The 15,357-nt window shown below is 45.4% G+C and overlaps 1 protein-coding gene across 4 annotated transcripts in view; it reads right to left on the minus strand.

Annotated features, from left to right (window-relative positions):
* mylk4a (myosin light chain kinase family, member 4a) overlaps positions 1-15,357 on the minus strand; it is an 86,885-nt gene that overhangs the window by 63,472 nt on the left and 8,056 nt on the right. Inside the window, exon 1 of one of the 4 annotated variants that reach the window (XM_042346872.1) lies at positions 8,321-8,599. The exons of the other annotated variants lie outside the window; for them this stretch is intronic. Coding sequence (XP_042202806.1) covers positions 8,321-8,455 — 135 coding nt within the window. The 5' untranslated portion in view covers positions 8,456-8,599. Of the gene's footprint in view, positions 1-8,320; positions 8,600-15,357 lie in introns of those variants that run through there. 4 annotated transcript variants of the gene reach the window in all.

Raw genomic sequence — 15,357 nt, forward strand, 5'->3', positions numbered from 1 at the left:
CGCATTTCGCCCACAAATATACAGTCAATTCACTTACAGTATATTCTGTGAAGCGCTTTGAGACATCTAGAAGTTGTGAAAAGCGCTATATCAAATGCAAGGATTATTGTTATTATTATTATATAATTTTTATTGCCAACCCTGGATTCCTTTTTGTTGGCATTTAATTACGCAATTAGGTCCATTTGCAATTCTTCTCTTATAACAACATACAACAAGATTACATTTGTATAGCACCCTTCACGTTGGGAGGACGTCCCAAGGCCCTGGACAGTGTACAGGATTTCAGACCCGAGGTGGGGTCTGGGGGGAGAATGGAGGGGAGGGGAAGGGGGGTGGCCGATGGCATGGTCGAAGAGGAGGGTTTTGCGGCGGGATTTGAAGGAGGCTAAGGATGGGGTGAGGTGGAGTGATTGGGGGATGGAGTTCCAGAGGTTGGGGGCAGAGTGGCTGAAGACTCTCCCGCCAATGGAGCGACGGTGGGTTGGGGGATATGGAGCAGGCCAGAGCCAGCTGAGCGGAGGGAGCGGGCGGATTGGTAGGGGCTTAGGAGGTCGCAGAGGTAGGGTGGGGCGAGGCCATGGAGGGCTTTGTAGGTGAGGAACAGAATCTTGAACTGGATCCTCTGAAGGATAGGGAGCCAATGGAGTTGGGCAAGAATGGGGGAGATGGGGTCACGGAGTTTGATGCAGGAGAGGACATGGGCTGCAGAGTTCTGGATTATCTGCAGCCTGTGGAGGGAGGTGTTGGGAAGGCCGACAAGCAGGGTGTTTGCATAGTCGAGGGTGGAGGTGATCAAGGCATGAACAAGAGTTTCAGCGGCCTGAGGGGTGAGGTAGTGGCGGAGTCGGGTGATGTTACGGAGGTGAGGGAAGGCAGAGCGGGTCATGGCTTGGATGTGGGGAAGAAAAGACAGTTGAGGGTCGAACAAGACACCCAGGTTCCTGACTGGCTTGATGAGTTGTACTGTGCAACCATGGAGGTTGATGTTGCCAGAGCCTGAGGTGCAGAGGCGCCGGCGCGAGCCAATCAGGAGAGACTCAGTCTTGTTCACATTCAACTGTAGGAAATTTGCCTTCAAACAGGAATTGATGTCAGACAGGCAGTCTGTCAGGACAGCAGTGGTCCTGGAGTTGAGGGTGGAGGCAGAAAGATAGAGTTGGGTGTCATCCGCATACATATGGAAGTTGACCCCATGTCTGTGGATGATGTCACTAAGGGGGAGCATGTAGATATTAAAGAGAAGAGGGCCAAGGACAGAGCCCTGGGGGACACCAGATGTGACAATGCGGGGACTAGAGGAGAAACCGTTAGAGGCAACAAAGTGGAAACGGTGAGAGAGAGATAGGAATCGAACCAGGCAAGGGCAGGTCCGCGAAGATTAAGTAAAGAAGAAAGGCGGTGTATGAGGATGGAGTGGTCGACAGTGTCGACAGTGTCAACTGTCGACCACTCAATCCTCATCCATTTAAACATACAACAACAGCAACACAACATAATAATAAACACAATACAGAAATTAGGCCCTTATATGCATTTATAACAGCAAATCCCATTATGAACACAAATTAAAACACTTGCTATTCAGGCATGATAGAGGCCATTGTGAATCAATTTATAAGGAGTATTCTTCCACTGGAATCATTTCAATAGGATTTGAGTGGAGGGCGGGGAGTATAGGGGTAGGTTAAAGGAGGGGTCGAAGAGGAGGATCGTGAGACGGGCCTTGAAAGAGGCAAAGGAGGGAGCAAGCCGAAGGGACTGTGGGATGGAGCTCCAAAGGGTGGGGGCGAAGAGGCTGAAGGCCCGACCACCAATGGTGGAGGACTTGGAGCAGGCCGGAGCCTGCTGAGAGGAGGGAGCTGACAGGGTGATATGGTGATAGTAGGTCACAGAGGTAGGGAGGAGCAAGGCCATGGAAGGGCTTGAAAGTATAGACGAGGATTTGGGTAGAAAGGAGAGTTGTGGGTTAAACGAGATGCCAAGGTTCTGGACTGGCTCAGTAAGGTGGAGTGTGCATCCATGGATGATGATATGTCAGTACCCAAGATGTGGAGGCACTGATCGAAGCCCATCAAAAGGGTTGGTCTTGTTGACATTCAACTAGAGAAAGTTAGCTCTCATCCAGGACTTGATATCTGACAAATATTCCGTCAGGAGGTCCTGGAGTCGAGGATGAAGGCAGAGAGATAGAGTTGGGTGTCATCTGCATATATGTGGAAGTTGACTCCATGTCTGTGGATGTCACCAAGAGGAAGTATGTACAAGTTGAAGAGGAGAGGACTGAGGACAGAGCCCTGAGGAGCGCTGCATGTGACGGTGCAGGGGTTGGAGGAGAAGCCATTCGTGGAGACAAAATGGAGATGGTGAGAAAGGTAAGATTTCAACCAGGTAGGGACAGGATCATGAAGATTGAGCTGAGAGGAGAGGTGGTGGAGGAGGATGGAATATGAATATGTATTTACATTTATATAGCGCTATTCTCATCAGTAGGAAGTACCGAGGCACAGGGATGTTAACAGATGTTAATTGTGATAAATAATAAAATTACTGTATTGCCACAATACATACTTGCTAGAGTTGCAACCTCCTCCTTGTTGGCAGTCTCATTGGAACTGAACTGGCTCCAAGGTGACATGCTTGGCAACAGAATGTCAGAATCCAGCCTGCCCTCTATGGTGTTTAGAGTAGTCCAGATCCTGAGCCAAGTGGGTTTGCGGTATTCCAGGGCACTGCTGATGACAGACCAGTCAGTCTGACTCAATTGCAGGACTTGGAAGGACAGACCAGTCACAGGGGGCTCATTCCATTTAGCTCTTGCTATCCTTGCAAATCAAAGCCCTACAACTAGGTTGGTCCGAGTTGGCCAAGCAGTGGCTCAATGACAAGCTATCTGTTTTTAGCTGGTTAAACAGCAATACCCAAATGCACACTCTGGGATCCCCAAGCTTTGGCTCTTGCCAACTTATGATAATACTCTCCATATTTAGCTAAGATGGCTGTTTTCCTCCAGCAAAAGTGTTTGGTACATTTCTAGACACAGAGAAATTTCCATGGAATGCATACGTCGAACTTTCCGTCCAATTTTGATAGTCTTACGCATGGTGATGGGTTTGCACATGTGTCAGATACCAGCAGATGAAAAAAAAGCTGTTATTATTTGTAAGATATGTCTCAATCAAACTGCAGTAATAGCAAGACACATGCTATTAACTACATTGTTTTCTCTATACCTGTGCTCTGAATTTGTGTGCTGACTTTGCGTCAGTGACAAAATAGCAAACTTGGCATTGGTCCTTGTAGAAATGCTGTTAAAGCCAAGGTGTCTTTTCAAACATACAAATAGCTTTGTGGTAAACACTTACTGCAGACTTAGAACATCACCCGGGCAATTATTATGGTGGAGGATCCAATTACTACAAGTATTCAAATTGCAGTATTATGAAATCTGTGATATTACACAAGAGAACTGAGGCCTGCAACATGAACACAAGTGCAAATGCCTCAATACCCATTTGCAGCCAGAATAGATTTGCCTGACTGGCAGGAAAACAACAACAATTTGCATTTATATACCACCCCTCACACAGAGTAGAGTCCCAGAGTGCTTGACAGTGGTGGAACATGACACCCTGCCAGGGGAAGGGGAGGACACCATAGGCATGGTCGAAGAGGAAGGTTTTCAGGTGCGACCTGAAGATGGAGAGGAAGGGGCAAGGCGGAGGGATAGAGGAAGAGTGTTCCAGAGTTTCGGGGCAGAGTGGCTGAAAGCTGACCACCGATTGTGTAACAAAGGGCACGAGGGACAAGCAGGACGCCAGAGCCAGTCGAGCAGAGGCAGCAAGTTGTGGGTTGGGGAGTAAGAAGGTCGGAGAGGTAGGGAAGTGCCAGGGCATGAACGGAAATAGGACCAAGTGTCCTTGGACAGGGAGAATTCAGGACAAGAAAGACACAGCATAAGCAGTATAAATTTCTTAGGTGTGGTCAAAGCACCACTGCACTAAAATATGGAACCTCAACCGATTACACATGATTTGTACTAAATAATCACACCATATTTGGTGGGGCTCCTCTATCATTTCAGCTGTTCTTTCCATGGCTGTAAAGGACAATTCTAAATGTCTTTGCCACATGTCTTTTTCTGCCACTGGTGGTTCTGATCTTGCATTCATGTCAGATTAGGGACCACTTCATGGAACAGGACTTAGCTGAATTTGATATCCATTAACCGTATGCTATGTTTGCTTCATAGAATCTCACTCAGTGAAATATCATCTCTAATGCTATCTATGTATATCTCCTAATGCTGCATCACGTAACAATAATAATCCTTGCATTTGATATAGGGCATTATCATGTTGGTGATACGTCTCAAAGCGCTTCACAGAATATATTGTAAATTGGCGTGACCGTGTATTGAACAGCTCCGGGATGCTACCCTGTGTGAAGGGCGCTATATAAATGCAAGTTGTTGTACTTTGTGGGCGAAATGTGGCAGCCAATTGCACACAACAGTGTCCCATAAACAATCATTGATTGAGTGACCACATTTTTTTTGTTGAGGGAAATATTACCTCCAGAAAGCAATCTGGCAACTGACAAACAACTGGGTTCCTACTTATTGGTAGGTAAACCGAGTCATGGGGATTAAGGGAATTTTGCCTTAGGCTTCACCTCACCTGGAAGTCAAACCCTGGTCCCCTTGATTGTGAGGCAAGCGTGCTAACCACTCTCCAATGGGATCCCACATAACAAAACTGATCAATCCCTTATCAGTTTTAACAATGATTTGGTATAACAACCACTTGCATTTATATAGCACCCTTCATGCGGGCTAGAGTCTCAGAGCTCCAGTACCATTTGTAGCTGTAATTAATTTGTCTGAGGAGGAGATTTCCTCCTTTCCCTCTTTTCACTCCTTCCTCTCCCGCCACTCCCATCACAAACCCCTCTAATCGGATTTCCGTGCCGCCCACAGCAGAGAAACAGTTTTGGACATTTTGTCCATCTGCGACCAGGGCTCCCTCTGCCTCCTCGTCCTCCTTGAACTCTCTGCTGCCTTCAATACTGTTGCCCACTCTATCCTCCTCCACATCTCTTCTCACCTCAACTTTCATGGTTCAGTCCTTGAATGGTTCAGATCCTAGTCTCACACTGCCTCCAATTCATCTCCACAAACAGTTTCTCCTCTAGCCCCCACACTGTCTCATGTGGTGTTCCTCAGGGCTCTGTCCTTGGTCTTCTCCTCTTCAACATCTATATCCTCTGTCTTGGTGACATCATCCGCAAACATGGGGTCAACTTCCACATGTATGCAGATCACATGTATCTCGTTGCCTCCACCCTCGACTCCAGGATCACTGCTGTCCTGACATAACGTTTGTCAGACATCAAGTTCTGGATCAGAGCTAATCTTCTACAGTTGAACATCAACAAGACCGAGGCCCTCCTGATTGGCTCCCGTCAGTGCCTCTACACCTCAGGCGCTGACAGCATCACCATCCATGGATGCACACTCCACCCTACTAAGCCAGTCCCCAGGAATGGGGATAAGTTGGGGAGATAGGATTGAAGTAATATCCTTGCTCTGTGATCCAATGCAGGTTTGCCAAATGCCTCCTTCTGCACTGTAGATTTCCATGTTTCCATGGAACTACTCACTATCTTCCTTCCCTACCTCCAATTCTCAACAAGTATTTTGGCATCACACCTATTTTAATTTAGCTTGTCATTCTTCCCAACTCCTTACAACATTGGATTTGGCTAAGTTTCCAATGGAACAAAAAATGGTTAAGTTCACTCTGTGGAAAACATCCTTAATTGCAATGAAATAAGCACTAAATATTTGACTGTTAGTAAATGTCACATGTACCTGCACCATGTCCCTGGTCCAACCCGACCCACCATCGGCGGTTGGGTCTTCAGCCTCTCTGCCCCCATTCTTTGGAACTGCATCCCGCAGTTCCTTCGCCTTGCTCCTTTACTTGCCTCTTCCAAAACACGTCTCGAGATCCTCCTCTTTGATCGTGTCTTTGGTCAGCCTCCTACCCCTACCCTCCCCACCCTCCACCCCTGCTAATCCCAACTCACTGCTCGGGTCCAAATCCCTGACTGTCCAGTGCCTTGGGACGTCCTCCTGATGTGAAAGGGGCTATACAAATGTAATTTGTTGTTGTATCATACTACTCTTTGGAACTCGCTCTCTAAATCCTTTCACCTGATCTCATCTCTGTCTGTCTTCAATAGCCTCTTAAAAACCTAGCCCTTCAACCACGATTTGAAAGGAATTAAATATCAAATATAAGGAAAAAAATGGAAAATGTCTACAGTCACTTGCCTCTTTCACCAACCTCCCCGCTCTGTACCATCTCTGTAAAGCAAGATGTTACCCCACATAACAGGTACTATATGAATGCAAGTTTATTGTTTTTGCTGGTGTTCTAACTCAATGAGAATTTAATCAGTATTTCATGAGAATTGGAAAACAATTTGTGAAAATGGTGCAGATGTGAATCACCACTTTTCCGTGATTATTATTGCTGCTAATAATGATCATATCACATTGCACATTTCACCAATTTCTCTTGCAGAAACAACAACAAGATTCCATTTATTGAGCGCCTTTCACGTCGGGAGGACGTCCCAAGGCTCTGTACAGTTGGGTCAGGACCCGAGCAGGGGGGAAATGGTCAGGGGGAGGGAAGGGAGGGAGCGAGGAGAGGGTAGAGAGTCGAGAGGGGAGCTGAAGGCACGGTCAAAGAGAAAGGTCTTGAGACCGGCCTTGAAGGAGGAAAGGGAGGAAGCAAGGCGAAGGCTCTGGGAGATAGAGTTCCAGAGCCTAGGGGCTGAGAGGCTGAAGGCCCGGACACCGATGGTAGGGCGGTTGGGGCGGGGGATGTGGAGCAGACCGGAGCCAGAGGAACGGAGGGTACGGGCAGGTAGGTAGGGGGATAGTAGGTCGGAGAGGTAGGAGGGAGCAAGGCCGTGAATGGCCTTGTAGGTGAGGGTGAGGATCTTGAATTCGATCCTCTGGGGGATGGGGATGGGGAGCCAGTTTTCAACGCTGCCATGATATTGCTTTCCGCATATGTCACTGTGAGTCTATCGTTGCCAATTTCTGTATTATTTAGCTCCTGATAAGTTGAGTCATGACTCATGAGCAATCATAATATTGCGCATGAGTACAATATCTCAAAGCCTGAGCCCTGGAGAGTGACCAACACATCTTTTTATCGAGTTCTAGAGTTCTAAAATGGCTAACACATTTACCAGAGAAGAACAGGCCATTGATAAACTAGGCACACTTGCCATTGTCTACAGCTACCTTTTCCATTGAATAACTAATAGTTGTTTTATTTTCTGTTTCAAACCACAAAATAATACAAGCAGTAGTGCGTATAATGAGATATGTTGGTTTCACACAGAGCATGACACGATTTATTCTTAACAAAAGGAAGCAATACTATGACAGTGACATGTATTTCTATTGATTTGCAAACCAGTTTTCCAACCAAAGTCCCTTTAATGTCTATGAAAAATAAATATTGTACCAGACATGTTAAATGACTGAGGTAGGTGCTATATTATAATCAAATAGCTGATTTATGTGTACAGTAAAGACCGTTTATCTCAGCACTTCCAGTCAAGTCATCATCAGAGATGAAAATATATTAAATTCTCCCTTCCTCCCGAACAAAACTTTTTTTTGAATGCTCATTGTATTTTGTCCTAATTGAGACAATCATATAAAATGTCAAAACACACATCAACAAAAAATTGCATTTATATAGTGCTATTCATGATGGAAGGACATCCCAAGATGCTGGACAGTTTGGGGCTTGCACCTGAACTGAACTGGGGGTTGGATTCGGGGATGAGGAGCCAAGGAGGAGTTGGGGGTGGTGGTGTGAAGATGACTGAGACGCGGGCTTTACTGTTTTGAGACAGATCTTGAAGGAGGTGAGGGAAGCAGTGAGGTGAAGGGACTCTAGGATGGAGTTCCTGAGGGTGGGGCAGAGAGGCTGAAGGCCCCCATCTTTGATGGTGTGGCAGGCAGGAAGGGGACATTAAGCAAGCCAATGCTTGCCAAACGAAGGGAGCAGGTGGGTTGGTAGAGTGAAGCCAGGCAAGGATGGGGGTGAAAGGCTTGCAGAGCCTAGTGTGGGAAACATTTTATAAATGAGAAACAAATTCTATAAACGTAATTTCTCTCTTCCGTGTACAAAAGGTTAGATTGCAGAACGACACACAAATGCAATCTTCACACATCATAGTAAATAAGGCTGATTATTCAAACAAATGGTTAAATATCAATCACTACCTGCAGCTCTTGGCATGATGAGTTCTGTCTGTGTCTCTTGTAGCTGAACAGTGTCCAGAAAGTGCACCAAAGGTAGGTTAAAAGGCAAAGGATGTTATCTATCCAGACTGATTTTGCTTTACGAAAAAACTCCATTTCTGGTCATGTGCATGTTATGCATACGTATACTGTAAAATTCTTATTTTTGCCCAATTCAGAAAGAATCATGTAGCTTTAATGAAGCACGATTGTACAAGTCCTTCTGAAAAGTCACAAGGCTTCACGCTGTCAGACTTTGCCAGGAACCAGACCTAAAAGGAGAAAATACACATTGGCTCCTGTGACAAGTCTGAAACAGGTGCTGAGAAATACGCTGCGTATAGCAATTGTAGAGATATCGCTTTGACATGTTAGCACCAAGCACGCGGATGTACTCTAACACCATGCGACAAGTAACAAAACCTATGCTATGCAGAGACTGTTCCAAGGAAAGACCAAAGGGGAAGGGGTGATCTTCTTTTCCAATTTTCTCTCTTCCTCAACATGCTTACTCTTTTTTTCCTTTAATTTGGGGGGCCCTGCAGATGAACCTCCAATACATCACCTTCATAATCACTTTTGATGAGGGAGAGGTTGGAAGGAATTTCTTAGCTCAGTGGATTGTTCAATACTTCGAATGTCTACCAGGACTGGATGACATCAGCATCATTTATTCCACCTACAATTTTCCAGGATGTGTATAGCCCAGTTCTGCATCATGCATGCCTTTACTCACCAGGTCATCAGAGGAGCTGCAGCAAGTCGTGGAGGATTCCTTATTCCTAATAGGGGCTGAGTTGCCATTCACAGGAGCCAACATGTATTTTTTCCTTTTAAGTTCACCTCTTGGGAAAGTTTGACCGCAGCAAGTCTTTTGAGTTATCTGAGGGGTTTGTACATATGTGCTTCAGTCCACCCCAATCCTCATCAGGCTCGACTTCACACAACTAATACTGACCTGCTGTGCAGTCAATGATCCCTCTGCGCCACCATTGGTGTCCAAGTCTTCAGCCTCCACACCCTAACTTCTGGAACTCTCTACCTCAATCCATTTGCCTTGGCCCTCTTTACCTACCTTTAAATCCTACCTGAAAATCTATGGCTTCAACGGTACCAATGGTCACCTCCCCAATCCTCTTCTTCCTTGCTTTACATCCTACCCTACCACCGTACAATACTCCAACGTTATCCTACGTGACGGGCATTATATAAATGCAAGATGTTATTATATAGTTGGTATATATGTTGTTATCTATGTCAGTCTGGCTCAGTGGTAGCACTCTCGCCACTGAGTTAGAAGGTTGTGGGTTCAAACGCTGCATTGGGATTTGGAATCACATAGTCTAAGCTGGCACTCCAATGCAGTTCTGGGGTGTGCCGCATTGTCAGAAATACCGTCCTTTGGACGTTAAGCCTGCCTGTTCAGGTGGATTAAAGATCCCATGACACTATTCAGAAAGGAAAAGGAGTTTCTCCCAGTGTCCAGGCCAACAATACTCCAAATAAAATTGGTCGCTCGCTCCATTGCTCTTTGTGGGACATTGTTCTGTGCAAACTGGATGCCTCATTCACCCACAAAACACTCAGGCAATTCACTTTATAGTATATCCTGTAATGTGCTTTGAGATATCTCAACGACGTGATAAGGAGCTATATCAAAGCCAAGGATTATTATTATTATTTACTGTGCACTCTTCATTATGATGACAAGGGGTTACTTAGGTGAAGTTATGTGAACAAATGTGGTAAGTAATATAAAGAGATGTGATAGAAAAAGTGTTAACAAAAGTGGGATAGAACCCGGAAAACTGTTTTAGGAGATGCAGTAGGTATAATTGATCACTAAATTACAGCTTTGAAAATCTCAAACAGGTATTTTGTTAGTATTCCCAAGATGATGCTGTTGATGCAAACATACTTGTCGAGGATCAGGATATGTATGCCACCTACACATTGAAATGTCCCTGTGTCTGGAATGGAGTGCATACTCTCTCCAAGAAGGACACACTCTCCCCCTGACATGAAAGGCACTATACAAATGTAATTTGTTGATGTGATATATTATATACCGATGTGATTCGATACAGTCGACCATGCTATCCTCCTCCACCGCTTGTCCTCCCACCTCAACCTTCAACGCCCTGTCCTTGAGTGGTTTAGGTCGAACCTCTCCCACCGACTTCACTTTGTTTCCACGAATGGCTTTTCCTCCGGCCCCCGCACTGTGTTGTGCGGTGCCCCTCAGGACTCTGTCCTCGGTCCCCTCCTCTTCACCCTCTATATGTTCCCCCTTCGTGACATCATCCGCAGACATGGGGTTAACTTCCACATGTATGCGGATGACACCCAACTCTACCTTTCCTCCTCTACCCTCAACTCCACGACCACCGATGTCCTGACAGCCTGCCTGTCCGACATCGAGTCCTGGATGAGAGATAACTTTCTTCAGCTCAACGTGCGTAAAACTGAGGCCCTCCTGATTGGCTCACGTCAGCGCCTCCGCACCTCAGGCGCTGACAGCATCAGCATCCAAGGCTGCACTCTCCACCTCTCAAAGCCAGTCAGGAACCTCGGGGTTCTGTTCGACCCTGAGCTGTAATTTCTCCCTCATATCCGCGCCACAACTGGCACCACCTTCCATCACCTCCGGAATATCGCCAGACTACGGCACTACCTCGCCCCTCACGCTGCTGAAACTCTGGTCCACGCCTTTATCACCTCAAGGCTGGACTATGGGAACTCTCTCCTCACCGGCCTTCCCGGCACCTCCCTCCACAAGCTGCAGGTCATTCAGAACTCTGCAGCTCGTGTACTGTCCCGCACCAGTGCTTCGCGACCACATCACTCCCACCCTCACTCGCCTCCACTGGCTCCCCATCCCCCAGAGGATTGAATTCAAGATCCTCATCCTCACCTACAAGGCCATTCACGGCCTTGCTCCCTCCTACCTCTCTGACCTACTATCCCCCTACTACCTGCCCGTATCCTCCGTTCCTCTGGCTCCGGTCTGCTCCACATCCTCTGCCCCAATCGCCCTACCATCAGTGGCCGGGCCTTCAGCCTCTCAGCCCCTAGGCTCTGGAACTCTATCCCCCAGTGCCTTCGCCGCCTCCTCCCTTTCCTCCTTCAAGGCCGGTCTCAAGACCTTTCTCTTTGACTGTGCCTTCAGCTCCCCTCTCGACTCTCTACCCCCTCCTCGCTCCCTCCCTTCCCTCCCCTCACACTGACCATTTCCCCCCTGTTCGGGTCCTGACTCAACTGTACAGCGCCTTGGGACGTCCTCCCGACGTGAAAGGCTCTCCATAAATGGAATCTTGTTGTTGTTATTGTTATTGATGTGAGCTACAACAGTGAAGGCCATGATTCGTGTCAGCTAGCGTACACCGTTTCTCACCGTGTAACTCTGTTATACTCTTCAGCAGACACACACCCTGGTGATAGCCCAAATGTGCACAACAGCCACGTGTGTGTGAGGTACAGCAGGAGATAGTAGTGCCCTAGCACGTGTTATAATAATAATCCTTGTACTTGGTATAGTGCTTTTCATGCCTTTGCAATGTCTCAAAGCGCTTCACAGAATATACTGTGAAGTGAATTGACTGTATATTTGTGGGCGAAATGTGGTAGCCAATCGCACACTGCAGTGTCCAACAAACAGTCGTGGATTGAGTGACCAAATTAATATTGTTTTTTTTTCTTGAGGGATTATTATCAGGCGTGTGGAGTAAGGAAACTTGCCCAAGGTTTCGCCCTGCCGGGAAGGGAACCGTCTCTCACTTGCGAGGCGAGCGCGCTAACCACTGAGCTACTGGACTGCATGAGTGTTCAGGAGAGAAAGGGACAAACTGTCAAACTACTGTCTTAACTGTGAGTCACTAGTACTGTCCATATCAAAATGTTACCATTATTTCCTTCACATCTCAAAGCAGATTCTCATGTGGGCTCTTAACAATACCAACTCCTGGAAAGCTTTCCCACAGTAACAGCATCTTTCAGAATGTTTGTGAATTTTCTTCCACTGGGACTGAGCAAAACTATACCAATATTTGGCACATATACAGTCTATCTGGTGTGTGACTGCTGTTATCTCTGATCAGCTCTGGTCAGCCGGATGTCTGACACATGCAGAAACCAATCAACATGCTTAAGAGTTTCCAAACTCTGAGATGCATCCCACTTCCACATGGAAATCCCGGAGATAGACTGTTGCAATGTAAAGGTCACTTTCTCCCTTAAGGGACTCATCCTGCATCGCTGGTGTACCTTGAACTCACCTGACGTTGTAAAACTCTTTCAACATTAGCACATTTATAGACTCTCTCCTGTGTATGATCGCTGGGGTACATCGAGCTCCCCTGATGTTGTGTAACTCTTTCCTCATTCAACACATTTATACGTCTCTTTCCTGTGTGTGATCTGCGGTGTCTCTGGGGGCCCACTGAACAAGTGAAACTCTTTCCACATTCAACACATTTGTACGTTCTTTCCTGTGTGTGATTGCTGGGTGAAGCCCGTAAATAACTTCATGATCTTATAATGAATAAAATATTGAGAGCTGTATAAGCCATCAAGCTAACTAACCAAAAACCTTGAAATGATCCATATTCAGAGGAATTAATATGTGCCCAGATTTGCCAATAGGTTCTCATTCACACACTGGGGCTCAGTCAGAATGTACAACAGTGACCAAAAAAGAAAATTTAGTAAAGAAAAATAATCTGATAGGATTTGCATTTAAGATCTTGAGTAGCAATTAGCACAATCGCATCCAAACATTGGTATGACTGAATAAATTGCTTAGCAAATAAATAGTCACAACATTTCTTAAGGGACACAAACAATGGCTCGAACATATTAACATGGAAAAGGTCAGCCTAAAGTGCAATGTCACTGAAGAACTTGACTGGCACTGAGGACATGAGATAAGTTTCATTCGTGAGACTGTGTGTTCAAAAACTAAATGAAAATTTGGAGCTAAACTCAGTTTTCCCATCCCATTGAGAACTGGATGAGAATATAATATTTTTGTAATTTAACTTTGTCTTTTATTTGCATTGATTTCATGGAAGGTCATTTGTCACAGAAATTACAGCACAAAAAGAGGCCATTTGGATCATTGAATCTATGCTAGTACCATTTTAGTCACTGGAGCAAACCACACTGAGGCCAATTCCCTGTTCTTCCCACTAAATAAATAAATAAATCATAGCTTAATCGACCTTTTTATGATCTGCAAAACTTGGAAGAAGTAATGGCTTCAGCTGAGAACAATGTTTTTTTCTTTTCTGCTACCTGCCATAATACTCCCTTGTGCAAAGTGATTCTTCGGCTATTGCTTAATTTGATCCATCTTGCCACAAGCCATCATATAGACAGAGTACTCTAGATTGGTTTATTTGTTCTTAAAATTTCAATTTCCCCATGTTATCTCCTATTGCTATTCCCCAGGAGTTCTGAACCTCTCCTGAGACCTCAGTTTCTCCCTTTCATCTCTTTCCTGCATAAAATGTTATATCCTGTAAAGGTAAATAGGAACTGGACAATTCCCCTAAAAGCATGGCAATGCAATCTTATCAACTATTCAGGGATTTGTTTTTTTCCCCCCACACCCCCAATGGTGTCACTTGGCTCAGTTTGTAGCACTCTTATTTCTGAGTCAGAAGATTGTGGTATTAACCCCATGTTGGATCTTTGAGCTCATAGTCTATGCTAACACTCCAATACAGTGCTGGGGATGTGCTACATTGTTAGAAGTGCCGTCCTTTGGATAAAATGTTAAACCCAGGTCGCATCTGCTTGTTCAAGTGGTTTTTAAAGATCCCATGGCGTGGTTCAAAAGAGAAGATGGATTTTTCCCACTGTCCTGATCAACTCAGATAAAATCTGTTCAATGGTTCATATGAAAAAGCAACAGGAGATAACACGGGGGGAAATGGAAATTTTTACCAGTAAATGATTCTAGAGTGCTCAAGCCTTATTTTTAAATGTTTTATCATTGAAATAGTTTTGTAAGTATATGTCAGTTCATAAAAACATAGAAACAGGAGTAGGCCATTCAGCCCCTCAAGCCCGTTCCGCCATTCTATAAGATCATGGCTGATCTGTATCTCAAGCCCCATACCCCTTGATACCCTGACCTAACAAAAATCTATCCACCTCAGTTTGAAAATGTGAATGGATTCAGCATCCACAGACTTTTGGGGGAGAGAATTTCTGAATTCCACTACCTTTACGGTGAAAAACTGCATCTTGGTCTCACTCCTAAATGGCCTAGCTCTAACTTTAAGATTATGCCCCCTTGCTCTGTATTCCCCTACCAGAGGAAATAGTTTCTCTATAACTACCCTATTGAATCCCTTTACTATTTTAAAAACCTCACTCAGATCACCCTTCAACCTTCTAAACTTAGGGGAATAGAGATCAAGTTATGCAACCTGGCCTCATAATTTTACCCCTTAAGCCCTGGTATTGTTCTGATGAATCTGCACTGCACTCCCTCCAGAGCCAATATATAATAATAATAATCCTTGCATTTGATATAGCGCTTTTCACGTCGGGAGGACGTCCCAAAGCGCTTCACAGAACACACTGTAAAGTGAATTGACTGTATATTTGTGGGCGAACGCGGCAGCCAATTGCGCACAGCAATGTCCCACAAACAGTCGTAGATTGAAAATGACCAATTTATTATTGTTTTGTTTTGGAGGGATTATTATTAGGTGTGTGGAGTAAGGATTGCCCAAGGTTTCGCCCTGCCTGGAATTGAACTTAGATCTCTCGCTCGCAAAGCGAGTGCTCTAACCACTGAGCTACAGGACTCCACATATCCTTCCTGAGGTGCCCAAAACTGAACACAGTACTCCAGATGGAGTTTGACTAAGTTGAAGCATCATTCCCTCGCCTTTATATTCCAGCCCCCTTGAGATAAAGGCCAACATCCCATTAGCCTTTTTGATAACTTTCTGTACCTGTGAGATTGGTTTTAGTAATCTGTGTAATCTGGATACCTAAATCCCTTT

This window comes from Callorhinchus milii, unplaced genomic scaffold, assembly GCF_018977255.1.
Source record: "Callorhinchus milii isolate IMCB2004 unplaced genomic scaffold, IMCB_Cmil_1.0 Scaffold2, whole genome shotgun sequence".
Taxonomy (NCBI): Eukaryota; Metazoa; Chordata; class Chondrichthyes; order Chimaeriformes; family Callorhinchidae; genus Callorhinchus; species Callorhinchus milii.